Source organism: Candida theae (assembly GCF_024610275.1).
Source record: "Candida theae strain CBS 12239 chromosome Unknown scaffold78, whole genome shotgun sequence".
NCBI lineage: Eukaryota > Fungi > Ascomycota > Pichiomycetes > Serinales > Debaryomycetaceae > Lodderomyces > Lodderomyces theae.
Genome location: NW_026261428.1, coordinates 1 through 17,373, shown reverse-complemented (window position 1 = coordinate 17,373; position 17,373 = coordinate 1). Strand labels below are relative to the sequence as shown.

General features: G+C 40.0%; 8 protein-coding genes across 8 annotated transcripts; 3 read left to right on the top strand and 5 right to left on the bottom strand. All coding sequences in view use genetic code 12, as the record gives it.

Moving 5' to 3' along the window:
• Nucleotides 1–358: 358 nt before the first annotated feature.
• On the top strand, nucleotides 359–2,491 carry PRT1 (translation initiation factor eIF3 subunit b; the record flags this gene model as incomplete). Its single annotated transcript, XM_051751495.1, has 1 exon — nucleotides 359–2,491. The coding sequence occupies one exon, from the start codon at nucleotides 359–361 to the stop codon at nucleotides 2,489–2,491; it is 2,133 nt and encodes a 710-aa protein (XP_051609293.1).
• Nucleotides 2,492–2,614: 123 nt separating this feature from the next.
• On the bottom strand, nucleotides 2,615–2,959 carry KGF57_002205 (uncharacterized protein; the record flags this gene model as incomplete). The annotated part of the gene is made up of 1 exon (XM_051751494.1): nucleotides 2,615–2,959. One exon carries the CDS (start codon nucleotides 2,957–2,959, stop codon nucleotides 2,615–2,617), a length of 345 nt encoding a protein of 114 aa, XP_051609292.1.
• A 397-nt stretch (nucleotides 2,960–3,356) lies between these two features.
• Nucleotides 3,357–5,465, top strand: CRN1 (Crn1p; the record flags this gene model as incomplete). The annotated part of the gene is made up of 2 exons (XM_051751493.1): nucleotides 3,357–3,361; nucleotides 3,428–5,465. 2 exons carry the CDS (start codon nucleotides 3,357–3,359, stop codon nucleotides 5,463–5,465), a joined length of 2,043 nt encoding a protein of 680 aa, XP_051609291.1.
• Nucleotides 5,466–5,510: 45 nt separating this feature from the next.
• On the bottom strand, nucleotides 5,511–10,100 carry IQG1 (Iqg1p; the record flags this gene model as incomplete). Its single annotated transcript, XM_051751492.1, has 1 exon — nucleotides 5,511–10,100. The coding sequence occupies one exon, from the start codon at nucleotides 10,098–10,100 to the stop codon at nucleotides 5,511–5,513; it is 4,590 nt and encodes a 1,529-aa protein (XP_051609290.1).
• Nucleotides 10,101–10,514: 414 nt separating this feature from the next.
• On the bottom strand, nucleotides 10,515–11,186 carry KGF57_002202 (MIND complex subunit; the record flags this gene model as incomplete). The annotated part of the gene is made up of 1 exon (XM_051751491.1): nucleotides 10,515–11,186. The coding sequence occupies one exon, from the start codon at nucleotides 11,184–11,186 to the stop codon at nucleotides 10,515–10,517; it is 672 nt and encodes a 223-aa protein (XP_051609289.1).
• A 531-nt stretch (nucleotides 11,187–11,717) lies between these two features.
• On the top strand, nucleotides 11,718–12,209 carry VMA11 (H(+)-transporting V0 sector ATPase subunit c'; the record flags this gene model as incomplete). Its single annotated transcript, XM_051751490.1, has 1 exon — nucleotides 11,718–12,209. The coding sequence occupies one exon, from the start codon at nucleotides 11,718–11,720 to the stop codon at nucleotides 12,207–12,209; it is 492 nt and encodes a 163-aa protein (XP_051609288.1).
• A 107-nt stretch (nucleotides 12,210–12,316) lies between these two features.
• Nucleotides 12,317–13,798, bottom strand: RVB2 (RuvB family ATP-dependent DNA helicase reptin; the record flags this gene model as incomplete). The annotated part of the gene is made up of 1 exon (XM_051751489.1): nucleotides 12,317–13,798. One exon carries the CDS (start codon nucleotides 13,796–13,798, stop codon nucleotides 12,317–12,319), a length of 1,482 nt encoding a protein of 493 aa, XP_051609287.1.
• Nucleotides 13,799–14,290: 492 nt separating this feature from the next.
• KGF57_002199 (uncharacterized protein) lies at nucleotides 14,291–16,516 on the bottom strand (the record flags this gene model as incomplete). The annotated part of the gene is made up of 1 exon (XM_051751488.1): nucleotides 14,291–16,516. The coding sequence occupies one exon, from the start codon at nucleotides 16,514–16,516 to the stop codon at nucleotides 14,291–14,293; it is 2,226 nt and encodes a 741-aa protein (XP_051609286.1).
• Nucleotides 16,517–17,373: the final 857 nt, after the last annotated feature.

Genomic DNA, 17,373 nt, shown 5'->3' with positions numbered 1-17,373 from the left:
GATTGTCTTTTGCTATGTTGCTTCTCTCCCCAAATTTTGGGATACAAGATCTCCCGTGTACTCCATAGTAACTAGCAGACCATTTGCCCGTGTTCAAGAGTCAAACCACATCTTTTGAAGAGTAGTAGTTGTAGATGCAGTTGTCACAAGTACAAATACAAATACAAACACACACACACACACACACACTCTCTCACACTCTCTCACTCTCTCACTCTGTCTTTCCCTCGCTCCCTCGCTCTCTGGTTCTCTCGTCTCACAAAAACCCACACAAAAAAAAAAATAACTGAAAAATTTTCATCAATAGTTAATCAGCTCTACTACACACGCCTCGTCCACCTCTTGCTGCTACACCACCATGTCAATCAACGAAGAGGAGTACTTGCAGTTAGAGAAAGAAATCGATTTAAACGATATTGACTTCTCAGACTTGGAGGAGAAATATGAACCGGATATCGGATTAGACAATTATATCATCGTGGATGGCGCCCCCATTGCACCGGAATCTAAAGTCCCTGTATTAACCAAAGTTCTTAGAAAATTGTTTGGTACAGTTGGGGAGATTGTCGACGGTGACGAAGGTCTTTACATGCCATTGGCCGATGGGAAATCAAAAGGATACTTGTTTATTCAATACAAGACACCTCAAGAGGCTGATGCAGCAATCAAAAAATTGCATGGTAAGAAATTGGATCAAAACCATAGATTATTGGTTAATAAGTTCTCGGATATTGAAAAGTACGGTTCAGCTGGTGCCGAGTTTAAAGAACCGGAGGTGGAACCTTTTAAATCACATGGATATTTGCATGGTTGGTTACAAGATGCACAAGGAAGGGATCAAGTGGTTACGCATTACGGAGAAACTGTTGGAATTAGCTGGAGCAAAAAGGGTAACGACCCAGAACCAGTTGTCGAGCCTAGAAAGGGATTTACATCCAAATATGCCAAGTTTTCACCAAAGGGTACTTATCTTTTTTCAATTCATCCACAAGGTGTTCAATCTTGGGGTGGAGCCGATTTCCACAGTATCAAGAGATTTTTCCATAACCAAGTTAGACTTGTAGATTTCTCGCCAAATGAGAAGTATATGGTTACATTGTCACCTGTACCAATTGCGTTGCCAGATTCTGCTGCTGACAGGCAACAATTCCCATTTGGACCAGAAAGCGAGGGCCACAAGTTGGTTATTTGGGATATGATTACTGGAGAGCCGGTGAGAACTTTTGCATTACCTCCTCATCTTGAACATCAAAAGGAAATGCCATGGCCATTAGTAAAGTGGTCTTTTGATGACAAGTATTGTGCACGTCAAGGTCCAGATGCCTTGGCGATCTATGAGACTCCTAGTTTCCAGTTGTTGGAAAAGAAGTTGGTCAAGATTGATGGTATCCAGGATTTCGAATGGGCCCCAGCAGGTGTTAAATTGCACAATAATAAAGGTTCAGAGCTTGAACACATTTTGTCTTACTGGACTCCAGAAAGTACCAATCAAACTGCCAGAGTTGCTGTGATGCAGATTCCAAGCAGGCAGATCTTGCGTACTGTAAATCTTTTCCAAGTTAGTGATTGCAAAATGCATTGGCAAAGTGAAGGTAAGCTTTTGTGTGTTAAAGTTGATAGACATACCAAATCAGGTAAAACCACATTCTCCAATCTTGATTTTTTCAAGTTGGGAGAAAAAGACGTGCCGGTTGAGAAGCTTGAGTTGAAGGATGTTATTGTCAATTTTGGTTGGGAACCAAATAGTGAACGATTCATCACCATTAGTCGTTTAGATGATGGAGATCCAAATCCGGCCATCCCAAAGAATAGCATTACATTCTATGCACCAGAGGCTGCTAAAGGTAAATCCGGAAACTCGAAATACAAGGCGTACAAGGTCATTGAAAACAAACATTCAAACACTATTGCTTGGTCACCAAAGGGCAGATATGCTGTTGTTGCAACCATTTCTCGTTCGTCAGGAGAAATTGAGTTTTTCGATGTTTCATTTGAAGATGAAACTAGTAAAAAGGGAGCTCCAGCAAATGTCAAATTGCTCAAGACTGACCAATATGTTGGGATGACAAACATCGCATGGGATCCTTCTGGTAGATTTGTTGTTGCATGGTCCTCCTCATGGTTACATGCTATTGACAATGGATACAGATTATACGAGTTTACTGGTAGATTGTTGAGAGATGAATCAGTTGATCAATTCAAGGAGTTTATTTGGAGACCTCGTCCAGATAGTTTGTTATCGAGTGCCGAAAAGAAGAAGGTTCGTTCCAACTTGCGTGAATACTCGGCGCAATTTGAAGAAGTCGATGCGATGGAGGCAGACGCAGCTGTTAAGGAAGCCATTTTGGCTAGAAGAAAGGCATTGGAGGACTGGAGAGCATACAGAGCCAAACATGCCAACAAGAAGGCACAAGCCGCCGAGGTTAAAGCCGAGATTATTGAAGAGATTAAGGAGCAAATCATTGAAGAGAAGGAGGAAGTTGTTGAATAAGAAAAGTAATGTGAATTGTTTATTTTTGTCTAATTGGTACAAGAGTGCGTGGTACACTCTGTTGTATCTACTATGTACAATATATAAATAAAGTGAAACCAATGATAGAATGTTACCTAATGTTTATGCTGATTTAGTTTTAAGCTGAAGTCCATGCCATTTCTTAATTTCATCTTTCAAAAGATCATTGACTAATCGGTGTTGTTTGATCATGGGCAATCCTTTAAACTTGGGACTCTCTACAAGAATTGCAAACATGGAACCACATCCTCCCAGTACATCTTGGACTTGCAAGTTGACAGGATCGAATTCTTTTTGTAGGATGTTGTAAATTTGGGTTTCGTATTCACCCATTTGGGGAAGACTAGCAGATGAAGATTGGAATCTTTGCAAAGAAAATTGGATCGGTAGTCTGGTAGTGGTGAGCGGCATTCTTACCCTCGCTCTGAAAACTCGAGACAATGACATATCGACGGAATATTAAAGAAGGGCTAAGATCTAATAAGAACCAAAACAGTAAGTGGTAATACTGTGGATGCTGTGTACAAATACCCTATAATGATGAATAATCCAATTCAATCCATCAAACCGTTGTGTTGAGAAGAAAAAAATAAATAAAAAATAAATAAATTAAAAAAAAAAAGAAAAAAATTTATTCTGTTGCGTTGTGTCGCAATTATGAACTTTACGACAATTGGAATAAAAACACGACACTGAAATGTATTTTACTGTGTGTTTGTTTGTTTGTTTGTAAAGTTGTTGTTTGTCGTTGAAAAAATATGCACACATTTTGCACAAACAATTGACGTCTATAGAGATTGCAGATATCCAGGATACGCATATACTTTACATATAGACACATACTATGAGGTACGTAATATCACAATGTTCAATTCCTTTACAATTCACAATTGACTAACTTTGTAAACAATATAGTGGAAAATTTGTCAGGGCGTCCAAATATCGCCATGTCTTTGGACAAGGCTCTAAAAAGGAATTGTGCTATGAAAACCTCAAAATCACAAAGAACGCATGGGATTCCAACATTATCCAAACCAATGGAAAGTACATATCTGCAAACTGGGATGCATCAGGTGGTGGAGCGTTTGCAGTTATTCCCGTTGAAGAAGTTGGCAAAGCTCCCGACAAGGTTTCATTGTTTAGGGGCCACAAAGGTCCCGTTTTGGACACTGCTTTCAACCCATTTGACTCGCAAGAAATTGCTAGTTGCTCAGACGATGGTAAAATCTTGATTTGGAAGATTCCGCAGGACTACTCTTTTCATCGTTATCTCGATGAGAATGATGAAATCAGGGATATTACGGAACCCTCAAAAGTGTTGCTGGGACATACTAGAAAAGTTGGTTTGATTGAATACCATCCTTGTGCAGCAAATATCTTAGCCTCGAGCTCTTTGGACTACACTGTCAAAATTTGGAATACGGAAACCGGTAAAGACGAAATAACTTTACAACACAAAGACTTGGTGACCTCTTTTGCCTTTAATTACAATGGGTCCTTGTTGGCAACTACGTCTAGAGACAAGAAGCTTAGAATTTGGGATGTTAGGGAAGGAAAAGTGTTATCAGAGGGTCCAGGACACACTGGAGCTAAACCTTCTAGAATTACATGGCTAGGAAACACTGACAGAATAGTGACTACTGGATTTTCCAAGTTGTCTGATCGTCAAGTTGGCGTATGGGACATTCAGCACATTGACAACGGTCCAATTGGCGGATTCATGGTTATCGATGCATCCTCAGGTGTTCTCGTTCCTTATTTCGACCCTGCAAACTCGATTTTATACCTTGCTGGAAAAGGTGATGGTAATATTCGTTATTATGAGTACGACACTGATGAGTTGTATGAATTATCTCAATATGCATCCACCGACCCACAAAGAGGATTCGCAGTTGTTCCTAAACACTCCGTAAATGTTAAAGAAAACGAAGTTTTGCGAGCATTCAAGACAGTTTTGGATACTCTGATTGAACCAATTAGCTTTATTGTCCCCAGAAGATCGGAATTATTCCAACTGGACATTTATCCAGATTGTCCTTCTACAACTCCTGCCCTTAGTGCCGAGGAGTGGCTTGATGGCAAAGAGGTTAATGGACCGGTTTTGATGAATATGGAAGCTCTCTATGAAGGAAAAGAGCCAAGCTTGAAGGATAGCAAACCTGCCACTAATGTTTCTGAGGTCAAAGAGGCCAAAAGTAGAGATTTGCAGAAACAAAAGGAAGAAGCTGGCCAGAAAAAAGAGCAAGAGAAAAAGTCAAAAGAGTCTTCACCTTTGCCTTTGTCGTCATCACCCAGGGCAGATAAGTCCGAACCAGCCAAGAAAGAAGGTCAATCAAGTGAGAAAAACTCGTCTTTAAGTGGAAGTCCAGACAAGAATGTAGATGAGTTGTTACAAAAATCAAATGAGGTGGGTAGTTTGTTGAATAAAGTAGCTAATCAATCGGATGAGGAAGAAACAAGTGAAGCCGAGGAATCAAAAGATGATGGATGGGAAGAGGTGAAGAAACCAGAAACAAAGTCGGTCTCTCCTGCAGAAAGTAAAATTAAAGAAGATGGAAAGAGTGAAACAGTGACTTCCGCACCTTTGAGCACGGCAAATGAACAGGAAAATGCGAATTTGAAACTTGAGGCAACTTCCACTGAGCCCAAGCCCACTAAAGCTGAAAATAAAGTGGAAACACCGAAATTGGTCAATGACAAGGAAAAGAACGAGAAAGACTCCGCCCCTTCATCCAAAGACAAATCAAAGGAAGAAGCTAAAACGGCATCCGATGAAGACAAATCAACCAAGCCTACCAATGCAAGACCTACATTAGCATCCACAATTGACAGATTGTCCAGTTTGGTGTCTCAGTTTGAATCGCATATTGTCAAGCTAGAAAAAGCCAATTTGGACAAGGACGAGAGATTGAAAGCCTTAGAGGACAAAATCGAGAGTTTGCTTAAAAAGTAAGTATTGCACACCCATTTAGAATCTACTTAAAACCTAAATAATTTTTTACTCTCCCCTAACATCGTAGAACCTTTTGAAAATAAACGCAATGAAATTGCTTGCATCAAAAGTAGCGTCCCCATTAAACAAGGTGAATGTCCGTTTCTGTTCGTATTGGAACGTCAACAAATCGTCCAATGTAACCACACTACTAGCTCCTGCCATAACAACCAAATTCTTTGACGCCTCAACCGTGAACCTCCCTACTTGGTGACAGCTGAAAGTGATTTCGATTTTGGAACTCTCCAACAAACTGGGAGATACATGTAATAAAATTTTTTGATCTCTAAGTTTCTTAACTGATAATTTATAAGATCCAAATTCCGGCAATCTATTCCTTTTGCGTAACTCACGATTGTAGAAGTACTGCTTGCTGAAAACAGGTATGATGCTGAAAATCTTTTTATCCTTTGGCTTCAACTGCGAATCAGCAAGAACGCTATCCACGTGACGGTTGTATTCATTCAATTGTTGACGTAAAAATCTCTCTTTGTCGGACAACTTTGTAAAAGTTTGGTCCAAAGCTTCAAGCTGTTGACTTCTAACTTTTCGTTGAGTGGTCTTGCCTTTGATATCGGCTGCGATTTGGTTCAATAATCCCTGGAACGAATTTTTCCTGGTAACTTCTCCCATAGCCTCAAGTTTCAACAATGATTCTAAACACATTCTTTTCAATTCATGGTAGGTCGTCTTGTTCAAGTCGCCGAGCGATGTTTTGTAATACATCTTTGTGCTCGACATTGAATCTTGTCTCTCCGAATCGATAATTTCTCTGAATTTGTGCTCGTGTACAGGCTTTATTCCTGAAATCAATAATTCTAACAAATCATCACCTTCTTGCACCCGCATTATATACAACAAGCTGCGTTTGGCTTGTGCAAATAACACCTTTGTTTTCGAATCAGAAAGTGATTCTTCCTGCATGTTTCGATCTAATACAATGGTGATGGTAGACAAATCAGTCAAGGCAATCAAATCAGAAGGCGAAGTACACAAGTTTTCCAATTTCTGAGTCACATTGAGCAATGGATCATCCGCAGACTCTGCCATGGTGCTAACATTGGACAAAGCCACCTTTTCGAGGTAAATCATTGAGTTAGTCTTCATGGTTAACTTAGGCGCTTCAGCCACCATGTCACCAAACTCCTCGAAGTTGTACTCTTTGTCAATGCTGTTGACGCTGATAATCTCACGTACTATAGTTTGGATGGAATCCACGCTCGATACAAGGTAATCGTTGAGTGGCTTCAAAAAGTTATTTGTGAAAGGTTTCATGCTGAACAATTGGAGCATCAGCCTATGCAAGTGACGCAAGTTGACTTGTCCTTTCAAATATGGTTTCGAATTGATTCCATAATTTTCAGGAAACAGGATGATCAAGCCGAAGTAGTATTTCCAGAAACAGATACCTGCAACAGCCAAGTGCTGCTGCTCCAGTAACTGGGGAAAGTTTGCACGAGCGAGCATATATACTTCGCGACAAATGACTCTGACTTGAATGGGCAAACGTGAAACATTTGATTCAATAAGTTTCAATAAATTTGAACAAGAATCACGCAACGTCATTAAGTTATGCACAAACTGAGACGATACTTCAGGCACTTTGATTGCATCCTGTGGGCTAACATTGGACTTGTTTCCTTGATCATGCGACATAATACTGGCATAAATTATTGTAGGGTCACTTTCAAAATCTAACTCGTCGTCATCGAGGATCTTATGTACAAACTTGCCAGCCAATAACTTCAAGTGTTGTCTTTGATATGTGTGATTGTTGAAATGTGTCACAAATTCGGTCCAGTGAGTAAATTGAGACTTGGAGATATCAGTAACCGTTTGCGATCTCGACATGTCATCTCGCATAATCATAAGCAGTAATTTCATATAGTAGTACTCTTCCCTAGAGCGGCGACTAATTGATGGCTCGACAATTGGGAATAACTGAATCGTGTTGGCTAACAAAGTCTGATAATCTGCCGTGTTCTTCAGAATGTAGTCATTTGATTTGTAAAGATTAGCCAAGTACTCACTTTTTGTTTGGAGCAAATAAAATAAACTCAGATAGAGCTCAACCTTGGCTTTTGCGGATTTGCTCAAGATGCTCAAATTTGTTGGCTTTTCGTTGGCATGAACTCGCTTTTCATTGGGACCTTTAAATTTGGTAAACTCTTCAACAGTTATCTTGTTCTTGTGTAGGAGACTCAATTTTAAGTCAATATGTTCGATTTTTCCCTCCAAAGCTTCGTTACCTTTGGACTTTTCGATGATCAAGTCTTTTATTTTCGACAATTGGAGCTCTTGCTCAAAGTCTCCATCACTATTAGATAAAAGATGTGCAAATTGTCTCAACACCACTAATGTCGGACGTGTGCTGGTTAGAAGCGATTTGTAAGAGCTTTGGGCCAATACACTTCGGCATATCGCCTGTGCTTTGATCACCTTGTCAGTGTGAAGTTCATAGTATGGCATAATTTGACCAAAAGTGGTTTTAACAGCGTTTGCTCGAATTTTAGCTTGAAGCTTGATAACTGAGTTAACATGTTCGTAAAGGTCATCCAAAACAATTTCATATTTGAACCTTCCAAGAACACCCCTAAACAAAGTTTGAACGGGAACAACCGACAAATGCTCCAACAGTTTCAACTCCATTTTCGTATTCTGAATAGACCTTCTTAATTTCTCTCCACGGTGAAATGCGGAAAGGCTACTCAAAACGTCGTCCTCACTTATCAATGCAATTAACACATTGTTGCACAAACTGGACCTTGCAATTCCTGCTCGAGCAATGCTTTGCAATTCAATCATCTTTTTCTTTGTGGATCTGACAACCATGTGCTTTCGATTAATTTCTTCAATAACGGCATCTCTTCTGATCAAAGACTGCAACTCGATAACTTCTGAAACGTCAACATGACGTGACCTAGAAAATTTCTTGTAAAGTTTGCTTCGGCAATGAGCTTGCAATTCTGTAATAGGTGGCAAGATTTCATCTTTGTGCAGGACAAGCACTTTCACTCTGCTATACACAAACTTCATCTTCACGATGGATTGTAACTGTGTAATAGATGGCTTCAATGTTTGTAAGGCAATTCTCTGGTCATTCACTCTGTCTCGAACAAACTTGCCTCTGAGTATGCATTGAAAATGTACCATTTCATCATCTTGTATTTGTGGTTTCTTAACAGTCACGTTCTTTCTTCTTATCAAAGACTGAAGCTCCACAATCTCGTAACTGAATGCCCGGAGTTCATTTCTATGCTTATGAATAGTTTTTAATCTCGAGAGGTTTCCTCGAATGATGGAGAAAAGACGAACCAAATCCTCTTCATATGATTTAAGCCTAATTTTGTCAACAAACATTGTGTATCTGAAATTGGCCCCCCTGGCTAAAGATTGCAATTTGACAATGTGCCGATTGTTATCTTCCAACTCATTATTACTGAAACTGTCAGGAGTTGAGTTCAAGCAAAAGTCCCGGCTCACTCTTGCTTGCTTACTCTCAACCGTAGATGCCCGCAATTTGATTTCAAACTTATCAGGGTGTGTCTTGTTGGGGTCTTTTTCCTCTACGAACGGGTTAGGACCGAGCTTCTCTACCTTTGCCTTGACAGGCGACATAACATTATTCATGAACCTTGAATCTTCTTTTGCGTTTCCTGTGTCTGCACTTGTAAAGTTGGGTAAAGGAGCACTTACCAAGGCCCTATTGGCTGCAATTATGTCTTCACCATCGAACAGTATTTTATTCATCAAATCATTCATTTTGGCGTAGCTCGCGTCACTTTTATTCAATATGTAGCTCAAAGCATGCAAGCAAAACCACACCTTTGGAACGTTTTTTGCATCGTACAAGTCGGTAAGTTCAAATCTAAACAAATCTGGAACATTTAGAAAGTCTAATAAATGAAAGAATCGATTTATATTTTCCGTGTGTCTGAATTGAAGTCGAGTACCGTCCACGAAAACGTTTCTTTGTGTAGGTAATACGACATTTGCTAGTTTGGCGAGGTAGATACCATTTCGAATGTATGAGATTAGTTCAACAGGCGATTGTGGAATCGCTTCCTGTAAAACCTCTTCCAACCATTGTCTGATAGCTTCAATACGACAAAGGTACTCATATCCTGGGGAGCTAGTAGATGAATTATGACTAGGAGAAGCAAATGCTAATTTTTTGGGTCCAGTTTCGACACCTGCGGATTGCTTTTGTAATCTTGGATGGGAACGAACTGGGGATTTGTTCAAAATATCCTTATAGTTTTTCCTTGCCCAACTTGGTGTTTCATCGTCGGAGTCAATTGCATTCTCTTTGCTGGATCTGTTGCTGCTAGTGGAGGATTTGGGGGTCAACTTAAACGAGGATACTGTTGCCGATGGAGATCCAAACTTTGTCTTTAGGGAAGAGACTGAATTGATTGGTCTTTTTGTTGGTGATACATTTAGTTGTTGCGCTAGTAGGTCAAGATCCTGGTCGGATTCGTCTGCAGAACTTTTTGCTTGCTTTAATTTTGAAGGGGTATAGACGTTTTGTCTTGTAGTTGGTTTAAGAACATGGTTTTTCTCATTCTGCAAACCTCCCACGGTATAGAAGGGCATGATCTTAATATTTCAAACAAATAAAAAACACGCAAGCTCAACAACAATAAATTGCTTGTAGGTATCCTGGTATGTTTCTCTTAGGTTTCTTCAAGAAGAAGATGGTGAGGATTGTGAATAGGTGGGCTTGAATTACAGGAGTAAGATACTTTACCTTTATATGCATTTCCCAAAGCGGATAAAACGTAAACAAACCAAATAAGTAAAAAATTCATACACAAAAGAGAAAGACTTATCAAACATAGCAAGTGCAACAGCTTAGTCTTGGAATGCCCCTTGCCGTTTAGACAAGTAGTGACAGAGGAGATGTAAGCGAATGGATAAAGTATTCCATTGTGGTAATCCTTCTACACAAGACAAAATGCAGCAATCACGAGAAGCATCAACACGACTTAACTCCGCAGCAGATACAATCTACATCTCCCTTTCCTTCAAAAAGTCAATCAGTTTCGAGTATTCACCAATCTCCTTTCTTAAGTGCGGTACTCTTTCACTCAATTTGTCGATTGTTTGCAAATACTTGAAGTAATCCGCATTCATGCGGTCAATATCCACCTCGTTCAAACTTTCTAAAGCCTCACCAGCCAAAGGATCCTTTTCACGTCGGCCAACATTGTCGTCAATGAGTTGGATCACCTGGGTGACTTCATCGTCTATACGAGCTACGGAGTTTTGGTAATTATCCACAATGCTCTTCTGTAGCACACGCTTCAACTCACTCAATTCAACAGTAACATCATCATACTCAGTTAAGATAGCTCGTAGTTCGTTATCCAATTCAATGTCAAATGGCTCCACGTCATTGTCGTTGTCATCAACCAGTAAAAGCTCCATTATAGAGTCTCTACTTCGATCTTCTCCATCTACCAAAAGAGAGCTTAGTAGATTTTGGAATGTATTTAGCAAGCAACTCTCCACTTTCAGATATACCTCATTCTTGATTGGATCATTGTTGGATGTGGGTAGGTGCAAATTGAGCTTTACAAGTAGAGACTTGAGGATGTTATTGTATAGTGTCTTCAATTCTTTTCTTGTAATAAAGATCTTTTCATAATCGTTCTGGATATTCAAAGCCAGAGCTGACATAATGTGTCTCCTGTTGTCTGTTGTCTGTGAAGTGGGTGTGTATTTATGCAATGGGAACCCTCTCTGTTGCGGTTTTTGTTATTTTTTTGTTATTTTTTTGACTTTGTCGCGACGCACTCAATCGCAACTTGGTGACAAACTTTGTATGAGACAACACGCCAATAATATTTGATACGGCTGAAGCAAAGTATTATTCGTGTTTGAAGCAAAGTCCACAAAATCTGAAGCTACTTACAGATGAACCAACAAAGCCATGTAAAGCAGTGACCAGGCTTTTCTAATCAAGGAGAAACCTCTGTTTCTGTAAGTTGAGGTCGTGCAACTACTTACAAAAAAAATCCATATTTTCAATTTTTCTGCTTCGGTTCCTTATTGCTCACTCTTCAAAGTTCAAACGATTTACGAGACAAGACACAGTCAAGCCTCGACAACAGCGCATTTACTCACACTATCATTTTGATACAACGGAGCCATAGTCGCTCTAGCTAAATAATACAAAAGAGGTTGTTATTACGATAAATATAGAAAGACATGTCAGAATCATTAGGAGATGAATATTACCCATCTTTTGCTCCATTTCTTGGGTTTGGTGGATGTGCAGCCGCAATGATGTTGTCTTGTGCTGGTGCTGCCATTGGTACAGCCAAATCAGGAATCGGTATTGCTGGTATTGGTACTTTCACTCCTGAGTTGATTATGAAGTCTTTGATTCCAGTGGTCATGTCAGGTATATTATCAGTTTATGGATTGGTGGTTGCCGTGTTGATTGCTGGGGGGTTGTCACCAACGGACAAGTACTCGTTGTTTAACGGATGCATGCATTTGGCATGTGGATTAACCGTAGGGTTTGCATGCTTGGCATCGGGATACGCAATTGGTATTGTTGGCGACGAAGGGGTCAGACAGTTTATGCACCAACCAAGATTGTTTGTTGGAATAGTGTTGATTCTTATCTTTGCTGAAGTCTTGGGTCTATACGGCATGATTATTGCGTTGATTTTGAATACAAAGGGAAGTGGATAACCTATAATGTGTAGAAAAGAAAAGGTATATATATATATAAAGGCTATAACAATTTTTTTTTTTTGAATAGTACAAATGGGCTGTAGATGAAGAAATATGCAAATAGATCAATCAGTCTCCATTTTATCCTCGTCTTGTCCTTGACTTTTAGACTCGGACGCAACATTATCACCATTAGTCTTGCCATCTTCATCTTCATCTTCTTCTTCTTCTCCATTCCCTATGACAACATTTCCAGAATCATCAATGTACTGTGAAGAATGTTTCTCCAAGTACTGCACAGATCTATCAGAATCCAAAAACAACATATATGCCCTTTTTATATCTTGAAGTTCAACTTGTGATGCCCTTTTTTTGAGAGAAATTTGTTGTGCAACCGAAATCAAATTGCTAGCATATCTCAAACTGGTTTCCTGTCCAATTTTAGTCAACAACGCGAGGGCATCACCCGTCAATTCAATCTCTTCTTCATTGGCTCTGATGGACAAGATGGTTCTTATCTCGTCACCGGTGTAGTTTGAAGTGTGTATGATTATCGATCTATCCAACAAATCAATTGGCAATCCATGAGGCGACTTGTAGCTAGTGCCTCTGGTCTTACTGATACCTCTGTTTGTGGCCATCATCACAATCGGCGAAAAATCATCCTCTAAAGCTCTATTAATAAACGAGAAACATTCGATATCCAACATGTGCACCTCATCAATGAACAATACACCAGGTACAATCTCAGCTTTACCTTCTTCTTTCCACTCGGCAACTTTAGTGTTGATCTGATCACGCACCTCTGATCTGATTTCACCGGTATCTCCTGAAAACAATGCCAAGAATCCTTGCTGTCTTGAGTTGATGACATCTATTTCATGCAACGAAACGGTGTGCACAACCTCTTTTCTCTTTTGTAGTTCCCCTTCAGGACACTGAACAAACTTGGTTTCGGGCCCCATGGCATCGTAATCTCTAGCCCTTGTAAATGACTTACCAAGCTTTGTAATTTTACCAGACGCTTTGTCAATCGATATCACGTCCCCAGCAAGAACCTTCTCTTTTGTTAAACCCTCAATCATCTTGTTACCTAGTTCGTAAATAGTTTCCATATCAGTCGTCTTGATAGTGAGTTTACCCTGTTTGTGGCCTCCAGTTATAGATCTATCAATTTGAATCTCAACCACCTCTCCCTCTATAATTTCAGTCTCTTCTTTGATTCTTATTCCAATGGACTTTCTAAATGCTTGCGTTAATGCCTCAGTCTTGGACAATTCTAAACTAAACACTTCCGACGCAGCAATGGCGGTAAAGGGCACTTCCGACCCCAAACTTTGGGACAATCCCATTGCAATAGCAGTTTTACCGGTTGATGGTGGGCCGGCAACCAATACTGCACGCCCTGCTATTTTTCCAGCTTGCACCATTTTCAAGACGATTCCCGCTGCTTTTCTCGCCTTGAGTTGTCCAACCATACCTTGTGCATTCTCTTGTGGTTGTAGATTATCGTCCAAGCCAAGACCCGTAATGTGCGAGTGCGCGGCTATCAATGACAATCCGTTGACATCGTTTGTTGTAACCTTGGTGTTGATTGAAGCTGACATTATGGACTCCTGTGAGAAATTGTTAGTACAGACTAGATACGAGCAAAAAAAAAAACACTCTTCACTTTCGATTGGACATACACTGCTAGTTTAGTGAAGTATGGAACGTGTTTCGACGTAGGAATGGTTGTGAGAGCTCTACTTCTCTGAGCGTTGTCTTGTCTTTTGTTGTAAAAGAAATTTTTCTTCTTTCTCATTCATTCCACTCAAAAACAATGGGCTACTGCTAATGTCGCAAAAAGGTTTACATGTCGTATTCAAAATCTTGGAATTGACGACATTGATTGCAATTCTTTTACCAGAAAAGTCACTATGCATACCAAAGTTGATCTGCTCAAATGCCGTTAAGCATGAACAAAGCAGCACAAGACTACAAATGTACGACAAGGATACTTGTCGGCGCTTAGTTTAGATTCAATGCATACTAACTATATATACATATATATATATATATGACCTTCTATATATTTGCTACATCCTCTTCCTCCAAAATCACAATTTCAAATCCTTCAAAATGGAACCTTCCTTATACATAGCATCTATTTGGGGTTTAAAGTACTTGGCAGCAATTGGTCTTCTAATTTTAGAAGTTGGTGTAACAACTTCCCTTTCCAATTTCAATGGCTCAAAATCAATAAAGATGTTTGCCAACTTTTCAAAACCATTCAATTGCGAGCCGACGGTCGAGTTCAAGTGCAACAAAAGTTGAGTCCTGATTTCACGTCTGTTACATACTGCAAGGATCTTTTCATTGGTATCCAATTGCAGGTTTGAGATGTTGCACCTGTCTGTTAAAAAGCCAATTATACCAGCAGGATCAACACCAATTATTCCAACCAAATACGATTCTGTCGAGTTACCGTGAACAAATGCTTGGGACAATATTGGGTTTGATGAAAGATACAAGTTTTCAATCTTTTCCGGGGTAACGTATTCCCCTTGAGATAATTTGAAAAAATTCTTCACACGGTCGAATATAATGACCCAACCCTCTTCAGTGAACTGAGCAACATCTCCTGTAGAAAACCACTGTTCCGAGTCAATACTCTTTGTTGTCTCCTCCTCATTCTTGTAGTAGTGACTAAACATTTGCGGGCCTCTCAATTGCAATTCCCCTCTTGGTCCACCTTTATCGTTTAAATAGTAACCCATATCTGGCAACTCTCTGAGTCTAGCTTCAACAGTAGGGGTGAGTGCACCACAGGTTCCAATACTTGGAGAATGGAATGGTAAAGCCATACACATACCTGCAAAAGATTCGCTTGAGCCATACCCCAAAATAAAACCAATCTCCAAGCTTGCTTTCAAAAACTTGATAGTCTCAGAGGCAATTGGCGCACTCCCAGTAATGCAGAATTCCACATTATCAAACCCAAATTTGGTCCGCAACTTTTTGACCAAAGCCTTGTTGAAATTGAATTCACTTTCCGAACCTCCCATACTGGAACTTTGACCACTTGATGAGGAATCGATTGTTGCCGCTTTTATAATTGCCTCCATTTTTGTAAAGATTCTAGGCACATTTGCAAAAAAAGTTGGCTTGAAAAGTTTCATATCTTCAAACAAGGTTAACGGTGTGCCGCCCAATCTACAAAACCCAACAGTTCCTCCAACAAACAAAATCGATGCCGTCATTTGTCTTTCAAAAATATGGGCTAATGGCAAAAACGCAAGTTCAGTCATTTGTTTGTGGTGAGGCAACAACATTGCAAAAGCCAGAAGAGCGCAGGCAACTGACTTTTGCAGCAAAACGACTCCCTTTGGGTTAGCCCCGGTTGTACCAGATGTAAATGTGAACGTGTATACAGTGTCAGGTGATGGTGCGGTTGGTTCGCGAGGGAATGCCTCACCAACTTTTTCAACTTGACCGAAATCATACAATTTAATATTGCTTGCCTCTGCTAGTTTGATTAAATTGCGGTTGGACTTGCCCTTGACATTCAATGGATCCATAGAAATGATAGTGATCAAAGGTTCCAACTCTTTTGGATTTGCTGCCTTCAACTTGATCAATGTTTCAATCTTCTCTTTGGAACAAACAACAACAGGTGACTGAGTCAAACCTAAGATAAATTTGGAAGAAGTTGGTCCCAACGTGTCATACAATGCGGTATCAGTGATGGAGTTTGCTGAACATGCCAAGTCGGTTAAAAGCCATTCAACTCTGTTGGAAGAATATATGGTGACAATGAAGGAAATGTTGTCCTTGTTGTAGTTCTTGTATTCCTTCGAGTGGTTCAAAATCTGTTGATGGGACTCAATGGCAAGATTCTTGTATGGGTTGGTCTCTAACAAGTACATCAAACCATTAGCGAAATTGGTCTTACGAGTATCGATTTCTTGGTAAGTGAATGAAGCATATCTTTCCTTGTGCTGCTCGTTCTCGTAGTCGTACTCGTGGTACGCTAAGCAAGGACTATTAGCTCTTCTCTTGACTGACGAGGCAAATATTTTTGGGAACGTGTTCAACTCAGGAATGATTGATTCTTTCAATCCATTTGGAAGAGCAGCATTTCTGTAAATTTCAGAAAACCCCGGTTTGGCGGTACCAGGAATCTTGACAGCTTTGGCACTTATATTTTGAGGGAGTGGTAAGTACTGATTAATCAAGACGTCATCTGGTAAATCATTAACATTTTGGAACAAGTGGCTATCTTCGTCAGCAGCATAAAGTGAATTCAAGTCGGAGTCGCGAATCGATGGTAACTTCAAAGACATTGTTGGCATGAACCGTGGAATCGTTGGAAAAGAATTCTTGAGAAAGGTTTTTATAACACGACAAGCACAACATTTTATAAGCTAGAACCCCTCAAACAATTGGACCGGAATTGTTCGTTCTTGGTGACGGGGTTTTACCTGAAAAGAGGAGAATACCCTTTGACGTTGGAGGGGGGGGGCAGATTGCCGAGAATAAAACCATCCATCGTACACAAATGGATTTTTAATGGTATTTTATTTTCTTCCCACCCCTCTTTTAGTCGTATCTCAAAAAATAGCTACTGAAGACCTCAAGGTAGGAGGGGGAGGAAGAGTGGTGGAAGGAGGCGGTCGGGTATCGCATAACCGGAGAGCCTTGTTGCAAGCCGAATATGGAATCTTCAGGTTTCTACTTTGCTCGGTGTGTGACTTGTGCTTTCGTTTGAGTGCGAGCACAAGCACCGGTAGCGAGGGTGTTTGCATAAACTATATCTGTATCAAGCTATACATATTGCGAATCCCTCCACACGTCTACGAGAATTGATACATTGGTTACTTATTTTGCCCCACTCTCAATGCGTCTTGACGTTAGAATTTCCTTTCACCAAGAATCCTTTAAATTGATTATTATAACTGTGTATACGGTTTGGGTTACCCCATTATTATAATTTGTGTCATTACCCCATTTTCGCAAATAACGGAGCAATCGCAACACGAAATTGTAAATGGAATTGACTCTATCACGTTAACAAGGTCTATACGTAGTATATACACATTCAATATCGTACTAAGCTTTCAATTCTGAGCTGCAAAGCATTTCTCGACTCACAACTTCAAATCCTTCAAAATTTGGCCCTCTTTGTACATGGCATCAATTT